This window comes from Schistocerca cancellata, chromosome 10 (assembly GCF_023864275.1).
Source record: "Schistocerca cancellata isolate TAMUIC-IGC-003103 chromosome 10, iqSchCanc2.1, whole genome shotgun sequence".
NCBI lineage: Eukaryota > Metazoa > Arthropoda > Insecta > Orthoptera > Acrididae > Schistocerca > Schistocerca cancellata.
Window position 1 is genome coordinate 106,605,878 of NC_064635.1, and position 26,381 is coordinate 106,632,258.

The 26,381-nt window shown below is 43.6% G+C and overlaps 1 protein-coding gene across 1 annotated transcript in view; it reads left to right on the forward strand.

Moving 5' to 3' along the window:
* LOC126106173 (uncharacterized) overlaps positions 1 to 26,381 on the forward strand; it is a 463,842-nt gene that overhangs the window by 280,368 nt on the left and 157,093 nt on the right. The window contains exons 12-16 of the mRNA XM_049912411.1: positions 3,560 to 3,759; positions 8,890 to 9,407; positions 9,753 to 9,814; positions 9,928 to 10,296; positions 17,932 to 18,254. Coding sequence (XP_049768368.1) covers positions 3,560 to 3,759; positions 8,890 to 9,407; positions 9,753 to 9,814; positions 9,928 to 10,296; positions 17,932 to 18,254 — 1,472 coding nt within the window. The remainder of the gene's footprint in view (positions 1 to 3,559; positions 3,760 to 8,889; positions 9,408 to 9,752; positions 9,815 to 9,927; positions 10,297 to 17,931; positions 18,255 to 26,381) is intronic.

Genomic DNA, 26,381 nt, shown 5'->3' on the forward strand with positions numbered 1-26,381 from the left:
TGGTGGGACCATTATAGGAGGCTCCAGAGTGCAGGCAGCGAAGACGAGGACCCCTGGTAGGTTCCTAAAAGTAGGTTGTACTCAGCCAATAGTTTGTCCCGAGCTGGAAGGCTCCAGTTCAAAGTTGGCACCATCTGCACTAGGAGCCATTAGGTTATAAAATAAATCATTTAGTTTTTGTAGGTGCCTACCTTAATCAATATAGTGAGTGTATGGGCTATTGATACTGTTCACATCAAATAGCCGTTTTTCATGAAATGAAATGACGACACAATTTTCAATTCATCACGACTACTACCAAAAATTCCTTCTCAAAAATGGTCATCCACATAGAGGGTACACACTTGTAACAAAACGCCACTACCACACTATAGACGTCTGTTTCGCCCACATCGCAGTTAAAATCAACCAAACTGAAATGTGTGCACAATAACTAGGCCAACATTCTGTAAATCACTTCATAGTTCTTATTTCTGAAATGGCAGAAATTGAAAGAGTTTCGACTGCAAACACTTGTCCAATTACTGACAACAATAATAATAATAATAATAATAATAATAATAATAATAATAATAATAATAATAATAATAATAATAATAATACATCAACAACTTCCCATACAACATAAACTAATAAAACATGTTCCCACCTACAAGTATGCACCACAAAATGTACTGGAGAATGATGAATACAAATTATACTGGAACAGAACCATTATAACAGACAAAACAACACCAAATACCAAACCTGACATCATACTCACCAATAAAAAGAAGAAATTAACAAAACTAATCGAAATATCCATACCCAATACAACAAATATACAAAAGGAAACAGGAGAAAAAATTGAAAAATACATCCAACTGGCCGAGGAAGTCAAGGACATGTGGCATCAGGATAAAGTTGACATACCAATTCTACTATCAACTACAGCAGTCATACCACACAATATCCACCAGTACATCAATGCAATGCAGCTACATCCAAACTTATATATACAACTACAGAAATCCGTAATTATTGATACATGTTCAATTACCCGAAAGTTCCTAAATGCAATGTAACATATACCGTACAGTTAAATGGAAGTCACGCTTGATCAAGGTCCGCGTCACTACCCATTTTTGACCAGACATAACGTCTGAGAAATGAAAGAAAGATAATAATAATAATAATAATAATAATAATAATAATAATAATAATAATAACACAACGTGTAGACCCTATAGTAGTGTAGCACCTATTACAAAATTAGTTCCTTTATTGTTGCAAAACAAGTAATGAGGCAATATTTGATAAATTTTGCAAACTACGTACAACCTGAAGAAGGCTCATCACGTGGTGCATGTCTCAATTTCACTGTTACTGATGCATCGTACAAAATACAAAATATTTGCATAGGGTGTTTATTATATGAGGAATATGATGCTCATACATTTCTTACGCAGACTATAACCCCCACCTCACTGTCACATCTTTGTATATGAAGGAAAGTAATTATTTGTATATTTTGTAATCAGTAGTACAGTCCAGAATTTTCACTCTATAGTGGAGTTGTGCTGACATGAAACTTCCTTGCAGATTAAAACTGTGTGCCGGACTGAGACTCGAACCCGGGATCTTTGCCTTTCGCTGACATATCCTCTACCAACTCAGCTACTCGAGCACAATTGGTGACCCGTCCTCGCAACTTTGCTCCAGGAGTGATAGTTCCATAAGTTTCGCAGGAGAACTATCTAGGTAGGACATGAGATACTGGCGGAAGTAAAGCAGTGAGGACGGGTTGTGAGTCTGTGGCACCCCAGTTGTTAGAGCACTGGCCTGCGAAAGGCAAAGATCCTAATGTGGCACGCAGTTTTGATCTGCCGGGAAGAATCAGTATCACATTCTTCTGAGTTACTGATATTACTGATGATCTATTAAAAACAGATTAGTTTCGTGACTGAAATACAGTTGAACTCTTGTTTTTACGCCTCAGAAAATTACATTTTTCCCCTCAGTTGTAATAACCCTCAGGTCTAGTAGTACGAGAGTTGCCCAGAAAGTAATGCACCGCATCTGTTGTCTTTCAACACTTCTTTATTGAACATAATGAAATAACACACGCAAGGATGGTGTTTAGATAAAACATCCAATTTTTCCACGTAATTTCCGTCCCGTTCTATGGCCTTCCTCCAGCGTGAAATAGGGCGTGTATGCCCTGTCGATACTAACCCTTGTCCTGGTGGCGGAAGCAGTGCTTCACAGTGTAAATAACGTCCTCATCGTCCTCAAAATGTCTTCCACGAATGGCATCCTTTAACGGCCCAAGTCCGAGAGGGCGACAGCGGTGGATGGTGTCCCCGACGATGCTCCAGAGACTTTGGACAAGCGTTTGTGAACATTACCCACAGTTTCGTTCTCTGAAGTGAGAAATTAAATGACGGCACCTTGTCTGTAGCGTACATTACCTACGGGCGCCATTTTGAAACTGTGCTGTAGCTACGCTATCTGTCGGAAGTGACGGAAACTTGGTGCGCTAACTCAGGAGACTTCAAATAATACATATGCAACGTTTCACATTCGTAGAATTGTTTTCGGCTGAGAAAAAAATACAGTGCATTACTTTCTGGGCAACCCTCGTACTTGAGGCTGGATGACCCTCAAGTCGACGACTGGCGTGGAGCACTTCTCAGTGCTGGCTGCGTAAATTGACAGATTCTTCGTAGGCGAAGCAGGCAGTATTTATGGCCTCATAACCCAGCCCTGTTGTGGCAGTACATCATTTTTGATCGCGTAGAACATGGAAGCGGCGCAGCGCTAGACTATCTATGGTATATGTATCGTTTTGGCCCTTGCGTTGTGCTGCATAGACTGTGTTACAGCCTCGGCAGCAAGTAGAGAGGATGGACGTGTAGCAGCCAAAATTGCTTTCGTGCCGAGGCGGAGATTTCTGTCACGTCAGCTCGCTCCCTTAAGTTACTGACAGGAATGGTGTGACAGCTGTCTCTTTGCCTGTTTACCCTCATTCTCTGCGAGTTTCTATTGCTTGTATTTGTGCTTAATAAACCGTAGTTTGGCCAGCAAGGTCGCTGGATCTCTACCCAATTAAGATCTTTTGGAGCATAATGCGGAGAGTCCTCCAACCAGCTCGGAAGTTTGAGGATATAAGGAATCAGAATTTGACACTATATCCTCAGGAGGACACTCAACAACTCTTATCAATCAACACCAAGCCGAATAACAGCTTGTGTAACTCCCAGAAGTGAACCAATAAATTGCTGATTTGCTCAATTTGTGAACCATTTTCTCTTGATAAATCAACCAGTTTTTCTGAAAGTGTAATCGTTTGTCAGTCTCAACATGAACATCAAATCTACCGATTTGCAACGCTTTTGGATAATTCGTCTGTGGTGCGTCTTGCCTTTTTATCTTTGAGTGTATGTATATGATTGGCTCCTGCACGTATGATTTTCTAATGACACCCTGTGTTTTTACCAACAGCTCTGGGTTTTTAAGTTTTGCCATCATTTGTGCACAGTGAGTGGGACGAGCTAGAAAGGAAACGTGTTTCCCATAGGAGAGCAGAGCAGTCCAGAGCCGGTGACCGCCGCGGCAGGAGCAGCCGGGAGGCGCCGCTCCGAGCTGGTAACTCCAGCACCACCTCCAGCGGACACCGCCCTCCGCAGACGCTTCTCTGACGTCACAGGAGACCGCGGCCCCAGGGCCAGGGCGCTCCAGCCACCGGACAGCCTCCCCTTGGCTCTCTCTCCCATACAGGTCAGTGTCCAGGCCTCATAGCTCGACTGTAATCGCCGTCCAGAGTGTAAAGTGCAGACCAGAAACAGAGCGAGTACGAGTCGAGTGTTGAGGGTTGCGTGGATTAAAAATCAATGCGCCACGGTTACTTGATAGACGTTCTGACTTCCTGTGTCTCTGATGTAGCGCCGCGAATATAACAAGGGTGAGAATGGTGACTCTGCGGTTGCTTCCTAGTCTTCGACTCGTTCCCAAAGAGTGCAGGAGCGTGAAGCTATGACACAGCATGGAAGTTAAAGTGTCTGTCATGCAGTTCCGCTGTAGCACTGATATAGCGAAAATGACCATCTCTATGAATCAGGAGACCTATAACATAGCTATGCTTTGTAAGACTGGAGGCTGTAAGATGAAAATGAGTTGATACAGTGTATACAATTGAAAATTTGCTCCATAAGAGGAAGAGTGAAGCCTTGAAAACATACAAACTTCAGCCAATGCAAACGAAATGATAGTACTCTTGAAACTTCCTGGCAGATTGAAACTGTGCGCCCGACCGAGACTCGAACTCGGGACCTTTGCCTTTCGCGGGCAAGTGCTAGAGCACGACTATTCAGTTGTAATTGTAAAAAAACGTGTCTCGCTTTCCTTCCTACACTTCCAGCCGTCGTCAGGCTGAAGCGGACCCACGAATCGAGTACGTAGCGTTTTCCAACAAACTTTAAACGTAATTCAAATCTTTCCTGAAGTATTCTCACTTATGTACTTAACATCACCTATTTAAAACATCACATTTGTAAAGTACTCGTAAGTTAGAATGTGTTGTAAACAAAAGGGAGTTGGACAATTTTATTGAATCGGGGATTTACTCGTCAACAACAATACAAAGCAGGCAGGTCACAGCCAGTTGCCAATAAGTAGAGGTATTTCAGTGTATGCTTGAAGTTTTCCACGCAAAGTTAAAATTTCAAGAACTGGGTAACAACACGTCTTAAAACCAAACAGTGAGCACAGCTGGGTTGTTATCCTAATCGCACAGCATTTTGTTAGCAGAAAATCCGCAACTTTGCTGTATGTTGAGACTGAAAATATCCGCATTAGTTGCAAACACGACCGGTTTCGGAAAAATTACATTCTCATCTTGAGGTTCACAAATTTACTGAAACAAGGGACGAAATACAGTTTAAGTCCGTGTGTTATACATGGAACTGGAAAAAAAGTATTTTCGGTTTCGGTTGTCGAATTATTGTTGTTCATTCTTTAAGATTACAATTGTTCTGAGTATTGTTATTAAAAGCAAACTGGTAATGGCAGTAACCTTTCCCCTCCCCCTTTTTTCCTTTCAAATTTCCATCTTTACTCTTTCCACTGCTTATCATTTCTAGAATATTGTTTTATTCACAACGAACCACCATACGTGTATACACTAATTATGTTTTTTTTTTATACATACATTTTTCACCAAACTTTATTATACTTGTACTCATATGACATTAGTACTAGTAGTTTACTGCAAATGTAGTATTTCTAATGTTTCATTATGGCACTATAGATTTACTATCTTTTTTGTTTTCACTTTCTTTACAGTTTCAGTTTTAGTTTTAACTACTTGTGAGCATTCAGACTAGTCTGCCGTCATACTTCTTCATTTCCCTCTCCTGCGACTTGATGGCTTTTCTTTCTGAGCACTCATACCGGTTGTTAGCTCACGGCACGCTAGCCGCTCACACAACTCTGCAGCACACTTCACGTCAGCCTGTTCCACAGTGCATCCCAGTGCCTGTAGCACACAGCCACCTCGCAGCTGACTACGTGGGTTCCTCTTCCTACTGCTCGTTTGTAAGTCTCAACTTTTGTTCGGGTTTTCACTCACATAGTCTGTGGCCACGTACAAATGGTTTTCCTTTCTATTTACCATCAAAAACAGTCTTTATCACAAATTGTTTATTACGGTCACCGGTTTCGACCACTACTGTGGTCATCTTCAGACCTAAAAGTCTTATACAAAGCTTTAATTACAGGGCTACATACATTAAAGAAAATGCACAAAGTTATAAAGCTATAAAACAGTGAATTACCAATAAATAAGAACCTCCTTCTGCTGGAGAATCACTACTGGAGCAAACCAGTGCACGTCTTACTACGAATAATGGAGGCTCTGCCCACTTCTGACGGAATGATGTAAACTTTCTTAGTTGAAAGAACATTGTCAAGAAAGAAAAATAAACACACACTAAACTTAGCTTATTTAACAGCTCTTGCCAATTAAGAAGCGTTAAAAATATTTAAACGTGTAGGATAAATGAACTTCATTTTGCCAGTACATGGGTTGCTCTCTCAAGACCTGTTCGTGAACCATTTTGATCCACTGGTTGCCATGGTGAAGTTGGACGCCGTTCCAAAGATGAGGCAGCAGGCTTCTTTCCACTGAAGTTGTTGTAAAGCCGATAGGCATACTAGTGGTTGCCATGGCGAGGATAAACGCCAGTGCAAAGATGTCGCAGCAGCCTTCTTTCTAACGAAGTTGTTGCGAAAGTGGAATGGCAGACTGTCACGTCAGACGATGTACTATTGAGCAGCAACAGGTCTTTATTGAAACGATTTTCAATGAGTAGGCTGCAATAATCTCTAGCTGACATGCACGGTACATGCTGCACAGATACTATTTACTGGGGTAATAAGAGACTTTCATTTACATAGATTACATAATAATTCTTACAGATCAATACTAAGAGGGGAAAAAAAATAAAATCAAGAGGGCACAGTATTTGTGCATATTTATGAAATACTGTCTATGAAGTTCGTATGTAGATTCCATTCTTTTGTATGTGACAATTTTTAAAAAGGCATTGCTATTTCTTATGTTGCATGCCAGTCTTATAAACAAATAAAAATGAAAATGAAAGGATTTTAGAATTGTAATACTATGAGCTCTAGTGTAAATTAGCAATATGCAGTCTAAAAGCATGTAAGGAAACATTCTAAAAGCAGATAGTCTGGCATAAAATGTTTGGTGGAATAAAATTACAAAGTAAAAGATAAAATATTTCCTAAAGGTCTTAATAATTTTAAAAACGACGGACAGAAGAGTGAACATTCTAAAGCAGATCATCGAAAAACTCAAATGTTTGTCTTTGAATTGAAGTTCGTTTAAAACAGATAACTGATAATATTTTCAAATTGTTAGAAATGCAACCCTCAGAATGATTGTATCCATTAAGATGTTGAACAAATATTAATTTGGTACGTGCAGTGCCAGTAGTATGTTCCTTAAAACGTGTTAGAAAGTTACGGCCAGTTTGGCCAATATACTGTTTCTCAGTCATTACATAGTATTTTGCATGCATCGTCACCATGGCAACCACTACTTTGCCTATCGACTTAACGCCAACTTCAGTGCGAAGAAGCCTGCTGCCTCATCTTTAGAACGGCGTCCAACTTCACCATGGCAACCAGTGTTTCAAAATGGTTCCATAACATGCCTTGAGATGGCAACCCACGTAGTGGCAAAATGAAGTTCATTTATCATAAGATTTTAAACATTGCTGAAACAGCAACTGTTGAAATTCTTTACGGTAAAGGATAAGAGCCAAAACAGTTGCCGGATAAAAATTTATTAAAATTCTTGAACAAGGTTTCGGTATATACAAATATACTTTCATCAGAAGTAAAAATCCTGAACAGGAAGACACTTTCATTAGAAAAACCTTAGCATCTGAAATAAACACTAAAGCTTAAGTAACAGTGAAATTATCAGAGTAATACAGGCACAAAATCTTTTAGTTACATACTAAAATTACATCATGCAATGGAGATTAATAAAACAGTTGTGCCGAAGGCGTCGTCAATAATTAAGACATCATCTCCATTTTTACAACGTGACTATGGGCACAGGGTCAATGCGAACAGTTTAGCACCAGTATTTCGCCTATGAACTATCGAGACAAGAGTGTGAAAGCACTAGGGCAAGAATTTTAATAAATTTTTATCCTGCAACTGTTTCGGCTGTCATCTTTTATCGTGAAGTTCATTTATCCTACATGTTTAAATATTTTTAACGCTTCTTAATTGACAAATAGCTGTTCAAGAAGCTAAGTTTAGTGTGTGTTTATTTTTCTTGCTTGACAATGTTCTTTTAACTAAGAAAGTTTACTTTGTTGTTCGACCTATAACCCATTGGTTACTAATAACATCATTCCGTCAAAAGTGGGCGGAGCCTCCATTATTCGCAGTAAAACGTACACTGGTTTACTCCAGTAGTGATTCTCCAGCAGAAGGAGGTTCTTATTTATTGGTAATTCATTGTTTTATAGCTTTATAACTTTATGCATTTTCTTTAATGTATGTAGCCCTGTAATTAAAGCTTTGTATAAGACTTGCAGGTCTGAAGATGACCACAGTAGTGGTCGAAACCGGTGACCGTAATAAACAATTTGTGATAAAGACTGTTTTTGATGGTAAATAGAAAGGAAAACCATTTGTACGTGGCCACAGACTATGTGAGTGAAAACCCGAACAAAAGTTGAGACTTACAAACGAGCAGTAGAAAGAGGAACCCACGTAGTCAGCTGCGAGGTGGCTGCATGCCGTAGGCACTGGGATGCACTGTGGAACAGGCTGACGTGAACTGTGGTGCAGAGTTGTGTGAGCGGCTAGCGTGCCGTGAACTAACAACCGGTATGAGTGCTCAGAAAGAAGAGCCATCAAGTCGCAGGAGAGGGAAATGAAGAAGTATGACGGCAGACTAGTCTGAATGCTCACAAGCAGTTAAAACTAAAACTGAAAACTGTATTCACTCTTTTCCAAACCGACTGACCAGCTCGTACATTCCTAATTATGTTTGCAAGTGAATTACCATCGCTAGTTACGTTTTTAGAATACCATGTATACTTCACTGACTTAGATTTTATTTCTTCCCTTGTTTCAGTAAATGTGTACCCCAGAAGATGGTATTATAATTTTTCCGAAACAGCCCGTGTTTATCATTAAACAGTCACAACTGAAGTGGATATTTTTAGTCTGATAATTCTCGTAATTATATAGTTAGGAGCAAAATATCTGGAATACGTTCGATGTTTTTGTACATTATTATTATTATTATTATTATTATTATTATTATTATTATTGTTATTATTTATGTTTGTACTAAAACAGGGATCGCGGCCAGACCTCTTGCTCGTCGAGGAAGAGGACGCAGCAGCAACAGCCAAGCCACTGACGCCAATATCCAGAGGAGGACAACCAGCACTCCCAGTGTCAGACGACCCGTTCGACACTTCAGCAGTCGCTGGCAACTTGCTGCCAGGGAAGGCCGAGCTCAAGGTGCTCGAGAGCGAGCTCATCGGCGGGCCTCTGAAGCGCAGCTACACCGACCCCGACTTCGACCCCAGGGCCAGTGATCCCAAGGGGGACGCGGACCGGCCCGAGCAACCCCAGGAGGCTCACCCAGACCAGCGACCCACCACACCCGACAGGCCCGACCTGCTGAACCTGCCACCTGCCGAGTCCCAGCTCGCCCACAAGCCGCTCACGCCGACAGACTCCCTGCCAGAATCCGCCGCGCCACCCGTCGACGGCTGCGACGTTGACGACCCCTTCGACACCTCAATAGTCGACGGTCTGGTGGCCCCGGGCCGCGCCGAGCTCAGAGCGCTGGAATCGGAACTCATCGGGTAGTGACAAGTGGTCCGTCTGAAACACCCAACCCTCCCAGTACTTCAAAATCCCTCTGCACTCGCCGTCTCCGTTTTACCAAGCTGAACAGTCATTGTCAAATCGTATTGTCAAAATTCACCTCCCATAGATTACGGTGCTATACCTACGCAACAGGACAATTCGCAGAGTAAGAAAACTAAACATTGGAAACAGGAGAATGGTGTAAAAACAAAACTTTGGTCCCAAATTTTGTTACTAAACAATAGACTCTGTGTGATTGCTACTAGCAGTGTACAACAACGTTTTCTAATACAACTGGTAATCAAAGCACATGCCTATCTCGTCAAATGTAATATCATCAGGGCTCATCTTCGTCTAGCAGGCTCTCCAGTTCCTCCTAGTAATACCACAGCTCCTCTTTGCTGTAAGTTGCTGACAGAATACAGACCTACAGGAAGGCAGACGTTTGTCCAGAAGCGGATAACTCTCCTGAAAGCTCTAGAGTGAGACTACAGTAAGATATATTGGACCCAATAGCACAAGAGTCGCCAGCCATGGATTTCGAGACGGCCAGCAAGGGCGGCAACCCGTTCCTGATGGACGACTTCCCGACGGCGTCATCCGCGAGCGACGCCCTGGGCAGCGGCGGCATCTTCGGCACGACCACGACCGCGCCCACCAGCACGTCGTCCAACCCATTCCTCAGCGACTTCGACTTCTCGGCAGCGGGGTCGGAGGCGGCGCCGCCGACCACGGCTGCTGCCGGCCCCGCAGGTGACAACCCGTTCCTCAGCGGCGACACCGCCGTCTCGTCGCCCTTCCTTCTGGACGACGCGCCCAGCGGGGGCAGTGGCGCCATATCCTCCACCAACCCCTTCGCACAGTTCAGCTCAGCTGCCACTGGAGGTAGGGTCGAGTGTCACATTACAACCTTGGAACAAAGAGTTTATACAGGGTGTTACAAAAAGGTACGGCAAACTTTCAGGAAACATTCCTCACACACAAATAAAGAAAAGATGTTATGTGGACATGTGTCCGGAAACGCTTAATTTCCATGTTAGAGCTCACTTTAGTTTCGTCAGTATGTACTGTACTTCCTCGATTCACCGCCAGTTGGCCCAATTGAAGGAAGGTAATGTTGACTTCGGTCCTTGTGTTGACATGCGACTCATTGCTCTACAGTACTAGCATCAAGCACATCAGTATGTAGCATCAACAGGTTAGTGTTCATCACGAACGTAGTTTTGCAGTCAGTGCAATGTTTACAAATGCGGAGTTAGCAGATGCCCATTTGATGTATGGATTAGCATGGGGCAATAGCCGTGGCGTGGTACGTTTGTATCGAGACAGATTTCCAGAACGAAGGTGTCCCGACAGGAAGACGTTCGAAGCAATTGATCGGCGTCTTAGGGACCACGGAACATTCCAGCCTATGACTCGCGACTGGGAAAGACCTAGAATGACGAGGACACCTGCAATGGACGAGGCAATTCTTCGTACAGTTGACGATAACCCTAATATCAGCGTCAGAGAAGTTGCTGCTGTACAAAGTAACGTTGACCACGTCACTGTATGGAGAGTGCTACGGGAGAACCAGTTGTTTCCGTACCATGTACAGCGTGTGCAGGCACAATCAGCAGCTGATTGGCCTCCACGGGTACACTTCTGAGAATGGTTCGTCCAACAATGTGTCAATCCTCATTTCAGTGAAAATGTACTCTTTACGGATGAGACTTCATTCCAACGTGATCAAATTGTAAATTTTCACAATCGACATGTGTGGGCTGACGGGAATCCGCACGCAGTTGTGCAGTCACGTCATAAACACAGATTTTCTGTGAACATTTGGGCAGGCATTGCTGGTGATGTCTTGATTGGGCGCCTTGTTCTTCCACCTACGCTCAATGGAGCATGTTATCATGATTTCAAACGGGATACTCTACCTGTGCTGCTAGAACATGTGCCTTTACAAGTACGACACATGTGGTTCATGCACGATGGAGCTCCTGCACATTTCAGTCGAAGTGTTCGTACGCTTCTCAACAACAGATTCGGTCACCGATGTATTGGTAGAGGCGGACCAATTCCGTGGCCTCCACGCTCTCCTGACCTCAGCCCTCTTGACTTTCGTTTATGGGGGCATTTGAAAGCTCTTGTCTACGCAACCCCGGTACCAAATGCAGAGACTCTTCGTGCTCACACTGTGGACGGCTGTGATACAATACGCCATTATCCAGGGCTGAATCAGTGCATCAGGGATTCCATGCGGCGGAGGGTGGATGCATGTATCCTCGCTAACGGAGGACATTTAGAACATTTCCTGTAACAAAGTGTTTGATGTTACGCAGGTACGTTCTGTTGCTGTGTGTTTCCATTCCATGATTAATGTGATTTGAAGATAAGTAATAAAATGAGCTCTAACATGGAAAATAAGCGTTTCCGGACACATGTCCGCACAACATATTTTCTTTCTTTGTGTGTGAGGATTGTTTCCTGAGAGTTTGGCCGTACCTTTTTGTAACACTCAGTATAAGTATGTGTTTATCAATGTATGTCAACACTACTTGATCAAAATTACCCAGCCACTTACACAAGCTAAATCATTATGGCCACTGACCACCTCGACATTGGATTGTGGCGTTGTGGGCATATGCCATAGTAACAGTTTATCAGAGCAGACACGGATGGGGGGATCACCCAAGCAAAGATATGGGCTGCGAATGGTGAAATCCATATGAGATAAACGACTTGGACAAAGAGCAGATTAATATTAGGTAGATCCTGTGATCAGGTATCTCGAAAATGCCAAAGCTAGTCAAATAGTAATGTGCTACTGTCATGAGCATTTATGGAAAGAGATAAGACAGTGAAACAATCACTAGGCGCTAAAGGGTTGGAGGGTCATGGCTCTTCATAGAACGTGGGGATTCGAAGGCTTGTCTGCACCGTAAAGTAGCGTAGATGGGGATCTGTGGAATCTCTGCCGAAAGAGCACAATGCTGTTTCACGTAAGTCTTTCGGAGCGTGCCGTTCATCGTACATTAGACCTTGGATCTCCAGAGAAGACTACCCCTACATTTTCACTTATTGAACTAACGACATCGTCAATTATGACTGTAGTGGTCACGAGACCATCAGGATTCGACCGTCGATCAATGGAAATGTGTTGATTCTTCAGGCGAATCGCATTTTTTTCTTCACTAGGACGATGGTCGTCTCCAAAAACGCCTTCATCGAGGTGAATGGCGGCTAGAAACGTGCAGCACGCCACAGAGGGAGGCTGGTAGGAGCAGTATTACGCTATGGGAGACATTCTCCTGCTATTGCATGGGGCCTATGGCAGTAATTGAAGACATGCTGCAAACCACATACTTCCTTTCATGCTTGATGTCATCGACGACGTTGTCATCCTTCAGCGGTATAACTGTATGTCGGATCCAGAACCTTGCTACAGAGCATTGCAGCGAACTGACGTTGATGTCTCGGCGACCAAACTCACGTAATGTAAATCATATGGAATGCATCTGGGTTGCTATCGGGCGCTTTCACCGTGTACGCAAATCAGCGGCCCATTATATACGCGAATTGTGCATGGACATCTAAAGCCACGTACCAGCACAAAATCGAGCGAGGTGGCGCAGTGGTTAGCACACTGGACTCGTATTGGGGAGGACGGCAGTTCAAACTCGTGTCCAGCGATTGCGATTTAGGTTTTCCATGATTTCCATAAATCGCTCCAGGCAAATACCGGGATGGTTCCTTTGAAAAGGCACAGCTGACTTACTTTCCCATTCTTTCCTAATCCGATGAGACCAATGATCTTGCTGTTTGTTCCCCTCCCCAAATCAACCAACCAAACAACGTCCACAACCCTATCAACAAACTGCCGGAGCTGATATGCAGAATCAGCGATGTACGAGTATTTTGTTCCAAAGATGGATAAACAACCTATTAAGCAGGTGGTCATTATGTTTTGGCTCATCAGTGCATTAGTGGACATTATTAAGACCACCTTTCGCCTTTACGACGTCTTCATCTCTAATGGGGGCACTTCGTCAGGTGGCTGAACGCCAGTGGAGGAATGGCAACCCATTCCTCCTCATCAGCCGAAAAGAGAGGAGGTAGTGATGACGGACGCTGGGGTCTGAAGTCGACATTATAACTCATCCCAAAGGTGTTCCACTGGATTCAGGTAGGAACTCTGGTCAGACCAGTCCATTTCAGTAATGTTATTCTCCACAAACCATTGCCAAACAGACGTCACTATAAGAGGATGCATTTTTCATTGCTAATACAATCAAAGTCTCTTAACTGTTCATCTGCTGTACGCAGTACAAAATATTCTAAAATTTGTTCATATTTTGCTACATCTAGATTTTTCTGAAGTGCAATAAAAGGGACTGCACCTTAACCTCAGAAATCAGCCCCTATACAGTAAAATCATCTCCTCAGTGCTGCACTTTTCGCACTACACATAATGGGACGTAATGTTATACAAGCATTCACCGAACCAAAATCCTTCCATCAGACTGGCACAGGGTACAGTAATTCGTCACCCCAAGTCACTTATATCCAGTTATCCAATGTCCAGTGGTGTGTGGTCTTTTCACCACCTTAAACGTCGCCTAGCATTAAGAAAAAAATGTGGCTTATGAGGAGCTGCTTCATCTTTGTACCATTCTTTTTTAACGTCCTAAGCGCAGTCATTGTGCAAGCAGACATCCAGCAACTAGCCCACGTTCGTAGTCACTGATATCTCTTGATCAATGGAGTCTGCGGTTACTGCTTCCCTACTGGGAACACAGTATTAAACGCCACCTGCCCCCCTCCTCCTCCTCCTCCCACGTTCCCTATTGTACTGGGGAGTCCACCTCTCATGATATCTGGCATAATATACGGCTTTCCGGCTACTTTTGATCAGATATTGTATATAAGCACATTGGACAAAATGTCACTCACTATCCGCTACCTCGAGACATGATACTAACGTAAAAACTGTGTCTAGTCTTCTAATGACTTCACTTTGTCTAGCAGCGTCCACAAGTTTATTCACTTTGGTCCATATTCACCTATAAGACTCATTGATTAGTTCCCATGGAGTAAGTGTTCCCAGACGGCGGTACTCATACTATTGGTAGTATGCAATGACATTTAATGTGGTATACGTACATCAAAAGATGGATTGATATAAGTGAAATAGTCTCCCACGTTACTTTACTTTTAAAGTAAAATGGTGGTGAAAAATCAGTTGAATGTAATATATATACCTACCAGAGATCTTCGTATTCAGAGCTCACAGATATGATTTCCCTGTACTCTTCTACTGGACGATAGCACACAGTACAAACTAATCGGTACTTTGGTTGACACTCTATGTACACACATCGTTTGGTACCGATCTGAGTCTGACATCTGGAGGTCTCGCATGATTTGAGAAGAGGCGCCGTACCACTCTACACGCCTCCAGACAGGTAGCGTGTTGTTTTGCCCACTGTAGACGAGCAGCCTTTTGTACCACTGTCTGCAACAGCCGTTTGCAAGGTATCCGATTCGAAATCCCATTGCAGTGTTTTCTCGGAAGCTGCTTGAGAGAGGCCTACATTCACTGTCAGCAGGAATGTATGCCTAGTTTCAACCCAATTGTCATTGTTAAGGCGTGAACTTCGTGTCCAGTCTCTGTCCATTAAGGTCTTTACGAATCCAGTTGTCGCACCGTGTTACATTGTTGCCTATGGTAAACCATTCTTTGTAGATGGGCTGGACAGCCCGTGTTGATATGACAGCGAATTGAGCAACGTCGTTGGCAATGTAGTCATGGGCACACTAAAAACCGTTCTATCATTGTCACTTCTGCAAGTCGCCCGACCTAAACATATAGATACCACGTAGACTACTTCCACATACACAACACTTCATTACCATGACACATCAGCGGTGGAGAATCACAGTGTCTCCTCGTGCCATTTCTGTAGCATCTACAACGCTCCAAAGTGACCAGTGTGGGATTTTAAAGAGTTTTTGTCCAGTGAACTTGCATAGTCAGTGGGGGAATCCGTGAAGAAAGGAAGGAATGAGCCGATAGGTGACTGTTGGAGGTGGGGGCGAGGGATCACACATACACACACATACACACACATACACACACATACACACACATACACACACATACACACACATACACACACATACACACACATACACACACATACACACACATACACACACATACACACACATACACACACATACACACACATACACACACATACACACACATACACACACACATACACACACACATACACACACACATACACACACACATACACACACACATACACACACACATACACACACACATACACACACACATACACACACACATACACACACACATACACACACACATACACACACACATACACACACACATACACACACACATACACACACACATACACACACACATACACACACACGTACACACACACGTACACACACACGTACACACACACGTACACACACACGTACACACACACGTACACACACACGTACACACACACGTACACACACACGTACACACACACGTACACACACACGTACACACACACGTACACACACACGTACACACACACGTACACACACACGTACACACACACGTACACACACACGTACACACACACGTACACACACACGTACACACACACGTACACACACACGTACACACACACGTACACACACACGTACACACACACGTACACACACACACATACACACACACACACATACACACATACACACACACATACACACACACACACATACATACACACACACACACATACATACACACACACATACATACACACACACATACATACACACACACATACATACACACACACATACATACACACACACATACATACACACACACATACATACACACACACATACATACACACACACATACATACACACACACATACATACACACACACATACATACACACACACATACATACACACACACATACATACACACACACATACATACACACACACATACATACACACACACATACATACACACACACATACATACACACACACACACATACACACACACACACACACATACACACACACACACATACACACACACACACATACACACACACACACATACACACACACACACATACACACACACACACATACACACACACACACATACACACACACATACACACACACATACACACACACACACATACACACATACACACATACATACACACATACACACATACACACATACACACATACACACATACACACATACACACATACACACATACACACATACACACATACACACATATTCATATATTCATTACAGCCCTTAGGGTGAGCGTAGGGTGTGGAAAGCAGGTGACACTGGAAAGTGATGTAAAACGAACGATATTAGCGTCAGATCCATAGTTTTCGACTCTTCTAAAGACATCTAACCTAACACATTGGTGTTTGATGGATTCTGAGATGGGAAGAGGTTTTCCTCGATGATTTCCCGAGGACCACCTCATTCCTTACCACATGTGTCTACCTAATTTTCGACGCTCTTCTGTAGCAACCGCATCTCAAATGCTTCTATTCTCTTCTGCTCCAGTTTCCCCATCGTCCATACGCCATATAATGCTGTGTTCCAAAAGTACATTCTGAGAAATTTCTTCCTCAAGTTAAAGCCTGTGTTCGATACCTGGCTGACATAAAGAGCATAAATCAGGGATGTGTGGAGCAACTTCAGCCAAACACAGTACACATATTACTTAGTATCTGAGGAAAAACGGGGCACATGGCACGTTCAACAATTAGTGTTTTAGAATAGGATGATGGTGCCATGGGTATTTAAAATGGCTGATACTAGTTTCATAGCCAAAGGCCTTGGGGTCACTGATTGGTGGCGGTACTTTCAACTTGTGAAAGCCAGTCCATGTGGACGCGGAACAGTGGCTGACAATATAAGTATTGGAAATGGAATACCGCAGACATATTTTCAAAGTATTTGAATGTCCATATGAGGTGTCCGACATGTTGGTGGGGTAGGTTTTGGAAATGGGGTGTTTTGCATCTACAGTGATTTCATGCCCATTATCTCCATTTATTTCGTGTCAGTGAAAGTAGTTCAGTTGTCAAGTGTCCTTTATGGCAGGGGTGTAAGCAGCAGTGCACCATTGTATCCATTCTTCTGGTGGATGTATAGTTGAGTGGAGTACCACCGACGCATGTCTGGGAGCAGTAGGAGGAAAACGTAGTGACAATTAAAGTCTGGAGGCGTACTCACATATCCTGAAATTTAAGACTGCCTGTGAAATGTAAATCAGAGTCCCTGCCTAGCACAGACATTCATTACTCCTGATACGTTCACAGATTGTTTCAGTCCAACATCAGACCTTCTGGAAGGTCAGTGCAGATTTGTTGCTAGTCAGAAAACTGTTTGGTACAGCTACTGGAGTTAATGCGGAGCCCCTGTTTCAGCAGGAGGTGACATCAACCACCTGGACTTCTTCTCGTCGGTGGCGGTGACGACAGCGCCATCCTCCGCATCGGCGGGGGCGGACTCGTTCGGCTCTGGCGCCGGCAGCGACTACAGCAGCCTGTTCGCGGCCGCGGAGCCCGCCTCCGCAGTCACCACGTCCGCCGCCAGCGCCCTCGACTTCTTCGGGGGCAGCGCAGAGCCGGCGCCCGTCGCGCAGCCGCAGCAGTACCAGCCGCCTCCCAGGCCGGCGCCGCCCCCGGTCGCCGCCCTCCACCAGCCTCCAGCGGCGGACCTCCTGGCGGACGATGCGGGCGACTTCTGCAAGGTGAGTGTCTGCAGTGCTGGTGCCACCTACACACCCAGCTGCAGGAAAAAAACTAATGACAGGGATTGGGGCTTCCTGGGGAAATCGCCCCGCGACAACACTTTGTCACACGGTAGAAAAAGCAGAACAGGTGCGAGCAAGCGCAGTTCGATTTTCTGCCACATATCATCATCTATCCGCTCCTGCTCAGGTGAGTCCTTCGTTATCTGTAGCGATTCCCTGAGCGGTTTACGAGCTCTCGACCAGTGTTTTCCTCGTTCTCGTCTGGTGATGGCTATCCATGAGTCCCTGTATACTCTTGCGCGTTGCGGCCGCTCTGTGGTCTTTGTGTGGACCCCCGGTCATGTCGGTATCCCGGGCAATGATCATGTTGACCGCCTGGCGAAAGAGGCCACGAGTAAACCATCTCTGGATGTTGGCCTCCCAGAGGCTGATTTGCGGGCAGTCCTCCGCCGAAAAGTTTTTGCGCTTTGGGACGCTGAATGGCGCGATCGGATTACACCCAATAAACTCCGTGCCATTAAGGAGACGACGACTGTGTGGCGGTCCTCCATGCGAGCCAACCGCAGGGACTCAGTCGTCCTTTGTCGGCTCCGCATTGGCCACTCCCGGCTAACACACAGTTATTTACTGCGCCGGGAGGACCCTCCTGTGTGTCGCTGCGGGGCGGCTTTGACGGTGGCCCACATTCTGTTGGCCTGCCCCCTTTTAGCTGTGGTCAGGCAGACATTTGCGCTGCCTGATACGCTCCCTGCCGTTTTATCCGATGACCCTGTTATGGCTGCCTTAGTTTTACGTTTTATTAGGGCAGGGAGTTTTTATTCTTTCATCTGAGTTTCTGTTTTATTTTATTTTTTGTTTTGATTCTGGCCTTTGGCCTATGATTTTAAACTGATCTTTTAATGTGTTTCTACGTGGTTGGCTTTTCCTTTTTTATTTCTATGGTCGGCCAACCACTGTCACACTCTGTGTGGTTTTAGTTCGTTTTGTCTTGTCCTTGTCTCCGTTTCTCTTGTTCTGTATCGTCTGTGATCTATTCTGTTCCTCGTTTTTATTCTCTGTGGGTGTTCTTTGTATTTGGAAAAAGGGACCGATGACCGTAGCAGTCTGGTCCCTTTCATCCCCCAAACCAACCAACCAACATATCATCATCATCATCATCATCATATCTCACATTTAAAATTTGTACTAATTAATAACAAATTTAGTTACAAGAACATGATTTTTCTTTTTTCTTTCTAATACTCCCAATATGTACACCACAGTGGTGGTACCTCCTGTGGGTTATACCTTTCCTTGCTTACTGAAATCCGAAATATATAAATTATATATAGATTAAACATGTCATCAGATTACGTATGTACTACACCGTTTTTATGGTTGGCACCTCATTCGATAGAAACAGAAGTCTGACAGGATCACTTTGTCCATCCGTCCGTCTAGCTCTTCAAAACCCTTTACCTGAGGAAGGGTTAGACGTATCAAGTTGAAATTTGTCATGTACTGAGGTCTGTAGCCGTTTGATGGTGTAACAATGTTAAACTTCTAAATCAATGAAATCAAAAGTTATGGCCATTTATGTCACATATTTTGAAACTCTCAAAATTACTCATTAACATACGTGGAGTACTTACCCTCGACATAGAATGACATTTTCCAAGAAGAAAGGTTTCACAGTACACACAAAGCAAATCAGAAAATTGTTATATTGTAATTGAATCGCACTAAAAACATACTTCTGTTGTCATTTGTCATGCAACATCGAACTTGAAACTAAAACTTCCTAAAGTCCCAGAATCCTTGGAAAGGTATCTTGCCAGTATCAATGTCGATAAGTCAAAAATCGTAGAGATTCTACCTTCCCAGAATGGATGAACTGTCCACACACATAATTAAGTTTGTTCAAAACCCTCGGTGCGCGAGCCCTACTTGAACTTGGCCTATTTTTAAATTGTGTGTGTGTCCAACTGCTGCCAACAGAAATCAACCACAGGTATCTATCAATGCAGCGTGTCATCTGCAACACAGGGATGTTAGGGCAACGTCTCAATTTGATTTTTGTTTACAAGATAACCCTTGAACTACATATTCACGTAAAACAGTGTCATATGCCTCCTGTTTTGCTCTTAGGATTGCTGTCTTCAACTTGTCCTGAGCTGTATTTACTTTTCATTTGCCTACTAAAAGTGTTTTCGTTGTTGTTTTTACATTTAAAATGACCTTTGGATGTCTGTAAAATTTCGTTTGGAGAACTGTGTGTTAAGATTTCTTACTTACAGATTGTCTTGCCTACTTTTGACAGTGTTTACTTACCTGCAACAGAATCAAATCTCAACATATTCCTAATCTACATAAAATTCGTATGCATATAGAGTATTTCAACACAATAAAACGACAAAAAGCACTGAATGTGCCACAGTTAGAATGAACCACGTTTGGGGATCAATCAAAAGGAAATCTTTGTTCTTGCTAGAAGACGAATCCTCTTTAAGTCATTATTATTTAAAATTTGTGTTCAGTATAAGTTTTTGGTCGGTGTTGAACTTCTGCTTGTCGCTTCATAAATGCATCTTTGCCATACCAAACAGTAAAGGGTGCATTCGTCAAGAGAAATTGAAATGAACTCATTCTTTCGTGGGTCTACAATAACGAGTTCTAGTTCATTGGATTTTCGGAAAATAATACCTAGTTCACATTGTCCTCATTTTACGAGTTCTAATCGTTGTATATCACACCCAGCAATTAATGAGCGTGAAACAACATTGTTTTGCGAAGTGTCGCATTTTCAGGCCGATTTGTTCTATGTTGATATGAGTACCGTATTCAATTTTTTCGGCAAAGTTTGACCTTGAGAGGATGTCTGCCACTATTCGTTCTGTCGAGATGTTCACTGCATTTCTCTGTCTACAGTTTGTTTTCCACATTACATTTCTTTCTCAGTTCTCGCTGTTTGTTGATCTGTCTGCTGTGGTACAGCCTTTCACAACAACTCATTACAGCTTCCTGAATCTCACTTTGTCGTTGGCAAAACGACACTTTCGTAGAATAATGTGGCGACGTCCATTACTTGGTAAAACTTCGTTGGCCTTGTTTTCTGTGTCTTGTTTCTCAAGTACCATATATGTTTCCAAATTTTGCTACTGTTTTGCGTATACCTTCGTCATACGTCTATCAAATCCCAGATAATTAAGATGACTCCTGCTAAGCTGCTGTATTGTTAGCCATACTTTTTTTTCTTACGGGGTTGTTGTTGTTGTTGTTAGTCCAGATATTGGTTTGATGCAGCTCTCCATGCTACTCTGTCCTGTGCAAGCTTCATCTCCCAGTACCTACTGCAACCCACATCCTTCTGAATCTGCTTAGTGTGTTCATCTCTTGGTCTCCCTCTACGATTTGTACCCTACACACTGCCCTACAGTACTAAATTGGTGATCCCTGGATGGCTCCTACCAACCGATCCAGTCTTCTAGTCACGTTGTGCCACAAATTTGTCTTCTCCTCAATTCTGTTCAATACCTCTTCATTAGTTATGTGATCTACCCATCTGATCTTCAGCATTTTTCTGTAGCACCACATTTCGAAAGCTTCTATTGTCTCCTTGTCCAAACTATTTATCATCCATGTTTCACTTTCATACATGGCTACACTCCATACAAATACTTTCAGAAATGACTTCCTGACACTTAAATCTATACTCGATGTTAACAAATTTCTGTTCTTCAAAAACGCTTTTCTTGCCATTGCCAGTCTACATTTTATATCCTCTCTACTTCGACCATCATTAGTTATTTTGCTCCCAAAATAGCAAAATTCATTCACTACTTTAAGTGCCTCATTTTCTAATCTAATTCCCTCAGCATCACCCGACTTAATTCGACTACATTCCATTATCCTAATTTTCTTTTGTTGTTCATCTTCTATCCTCCTTTCGAGACACTATCCATTCCGTTCAACTGCTCTTCTAAGACCTTTCTGTCTCTGACAGAATTACAATGTCGTCGGCGAACCTTTAAGTTTTTATTTCTCCTCCATGGATTTTAGTTCCTCCTCCGGATTTTTCTTTTGTCTCCTTTACTGCTTGCTCAATATAACATCGGGGAGAGGCTACAACCCTGTCTCACTCCCTTCCCAACCACTGCTTCCCTTTCATGTCCCTCGACTCTTATAACTGCCATCTGGTTTCTGTACAAATTGTAAATAGCCTTTCGCTCCCTGTATTTTACGCCTGCCACCTTTAGAATTTGAAAGAGACTATTCCAATCAATATTGTCAAAAGCTTTCTCTAAGTCTACAAAAGCTAGAAACGTAGGTTTGCCTCTACTTAATCTTTCTTCTAAGATAAGTCGTAAGGTCAGTATTGCCTCACGTGTTCCAACATATCTACAGAATCCAAACTGATCTTTCCCGAGATCGGCTTCTACTTGTTTTTCTATTCGTCTGTAAAGAATTGGGGTTGGAATTTTGCAGCCGTGACTGATAGTTCGGTAATTTTCACATCTGTCAACGCCTGCTTTCTTTGGGATTGGAATTATTATATTCTTTTTGAAGTGTGAGGGTATTTCGCCTGTCCCATACATTTTGCTTACCAGATGGTAGAGCTCTGTCAGGGCTGGCTCTCCCAAGGCTGTCATAGTTCTAATGGAATGTTGTCTACTCCCGGGGCTTTCGACTTAGGTCTTTCAGTGCTCTGTCAAACTCTTCACGCAGTATCATACCTCCCATTTCATCTAAGCAGTATCATTCTAAAAAGCCATTGCTTTTTAGTGTTCTTTGCGGATACAATCATATCGTTATCTTCAGATACATTGCTTGGAATGTAAATTCGTCTTTGGCAGGTCATTCTCACCCTCTGCCAAAATAGTGGCATAGTCTGCATATACGAGGATGTCCAGAAAACTAATACTTACGAATTTTCTATTCTCTTATCAAGATCGCTTAAGATGTTACATGTCATTGATATTAGTACTCGGCCGACTTACGCACCTTTCTGACGCAAGTCAACCCTGTGCCGCTAGAGGGCATGGCGGTGTGTAACGTAACTATGTCTGTGTAATTGCGAGGCCCTCAGCTAGCTGAAAACACGAATGCAAATAGTTCGTCCACACATGGAGCACGCTCACCTTCAGCATGACAACGCCGGACCACACACGAGTGTTGCAGCAATCAAACACCTAGGGTTCACTGTCATCGATCATCCTCCGTACAGTCCCGACGTGGCCCCATCTGTCTCCGTAAATTAAAGAACTCCTTCGGGGACTTGAGTTTGATAGGGATGAAGTGGTGCAAGCAGAAGTGAGGTTGTGGCTCCGTCAGCGAAGTCAAACATTCTACGTGACGCAGTCAACAAACAGGTCTCTCGTTGGGAGAAATATGGCTGTCACCAGGGAGACGGTGTTGAAAAATAAAAATGTAGGGACTAATAATAAGGATGTAGAATGTGTTAATAGAGTCTGTTACATTTAAAATGCTTTGAGAGTATTCACGTGAAAAAATCGGAGCCATTACTTTCCTGCACGCCCTCGTTGAAACAAAATTTTAAAACTTCGATGAAACTGAAACTTGGTGTTATGTTCATGTAGTAAACATATCTCTCTCTCTCTCTCTCTCTCTCTCTCACACACACACACACACACACACACACACACACACACACACACACACCTCCACCTAAATCACTTAACGGATTTCAAGCAAACTTGGTACACGTATCATCTGCTGTCTGGAAAGAATCTATGTGGGGATAAGAAGCACCACCCTCTCAAGGGGGGTGCGCGGGGGGGGGGGGGGGGTGGAGGGGCGGGTATGGGTGGGTGTGAAAAAGAATGTGTAGCCTACGATGCTCATCCACTATTCGGGAATGAGAGCACTTAGTGACTTACAGCAAATTTTACACATCATTTCAAACCTTTCAGAAAGTATTTCTCGCTGATAACTCCAACAAAATGCTGAAAGGAGAAAAGTTTATCGCTTACTACATTTTTGCTGCTGACGCAAAAAAACTGCCGCATGAACTACGGCGTTTTAATGTATGACTTACACTATGTGATCGAAAGTATCCGGAAACCTGGTTGAAAATCACTTAAACGTTCGTGGCACTCTCCATCGGAAATGCTGAAATTCAGTACGATGTTGGCCCACCCTTAGCCTTGTTGACAGCTTACACTCTCGCAGGCAGATGTTCAATCAGGTGCTGGAAGGTTTCTTGGTGAATGCCAGCCCATTCTTCAGAGTGCTGCAGTGAGGAGAGGTATCGATGGCGCTCGGTGAGGCCTGGCACGAAGTCGGCGTTCCGAAACACCACGAAGGTGTTATGTAGGATTCGGGTCAGGACTCTGTGCAGGCCAACTATCACAGGGATGTTATTGTCGTGTAACCACTCCGCCTCAGGCCGTGCATTATGAACAGGTGCTCGATCGTGCTGAAAGATGCAATCGCAATCCCCGAATTGCTCTTCAACAGTGGGAAGCAAGAAGGCGCTTAAAACATCAGTGTACGCCTGTGCTGTGATAGTGCCACGCAAAACAAGGGTGGAAGCCCCCTCCATGAGAAACACGACTAAACCGTAACACCGCCGCCTCCGAATTTTATTTTTGGCACTACACACGCTGGCAGATGACGTTCATCGGGCATTCGCCATACCCACACCCTGCCATCGGATCGCCACATTGTATACCGTGATTCGTGACTCCAAACAACGTTTTTCCGCTGTTCAATCGTCCTATGTTTACGCTCCTTACGTCAAGCGAGGCGTTGTTCGGCATTTACCGGCGTGATGGATGGCTTACGAGCAGCCGCTCAACCATGAAATCAGTTTTCTCACCTCCCGCTTATCTGTCTTAATACTTGCAGTGGATCCTGATGCAGTTTGGAATTCCTGTGCGATGGTCTGGATAGATGTCTGCCTCACACACATTACCACCCTCTTCAACTGTCAATCGTCTCTGTCAGCCAACAAACGAGGTCGGCCTTTACGCTTTTGTGCTGTACGTGTCCCTTCACGTTTCCACTTCACTATCACATCGCAAACAGTGGACCTAGAGATGTTAGTAGTGTAGAAATCTCACGCACAGACATATGACACAAGTGACATCCAGTCACCTGACCACGTTCGAAGTCCGTGAGTCCAATTGAGCGCCCCATTTTGCTCTCACTATGTCTAAAGACTACTGAGGTCGCTGATATGTACCTGGCAGTACGTGGCAGCAAAATGCACCTAATATGCGAACATATGATTGTGTGGGTGTCTGGGTACTTTTGGTCACATAGTGTATTTACTACTAACTCTATTCGCGACACATTTCGCAGAGTGTATCCACATATTCCGCTGAATGTACCTACAAAAATCATTGTAGGACACACAGTTCAGGAGATATGACAGCGTAAACACCGAGGTGCCTGAAAAACTGCAGCATTATGCATGATGCTTTCATTACTTCTTCACTACAAACTCTTTTCACAACACATTTCGCAGACCGTAGGCACATATACTCCACAGGATGCACCAGCAAAATTTAATCATTGTACGACACACACTTCAGAAGACACGATGTCTCAAACGTTGAGCTGCGTGAAAAGAAAACTGCATGGTTAAATTCGCTAGAGGTACAAGTGAACTACGTGTACAATCGTATGATTAATAAGTCAAATATATTTGAAACATACGTGACGTGTGTACGAGGACAAAGAACGGGTAAAGATCGCTTGCTAAATCGCTGGAACGATTTCAGCCAAATTTGGTGGACATATTAGTTAAATCTGGAAAGAAATACTGTGCGGGTAAGAACTACCAGCCCTCTATTGAGGAGGGGTGAACACGTGGAGAGAGATGGAGGGAGGAGATGGACGGGAAAGAGATGAGCAGACAGAGGGGGGAGAGGGGACAGGGAGAAAAGCAGGAGATGGACAGTGTGTGGGGGTGGAGAGGATGTACAGAGACGGGGAAGAGGAGATTTTATGTGTGTGTGTGTGTGTGTGTGTGTGTGTGTGTGTGTGTGTGTGTGTAAAATTTGCGTCGAGACCCTGTAGGATCACGCTAAGCTTCCTGCCTCATTCTAGCATTCTTTCTGATCTTCCACTATTCTGTCAATTTTTCGTCACGAAGTCTCTATCTTCAGTCCACTTTGTCCC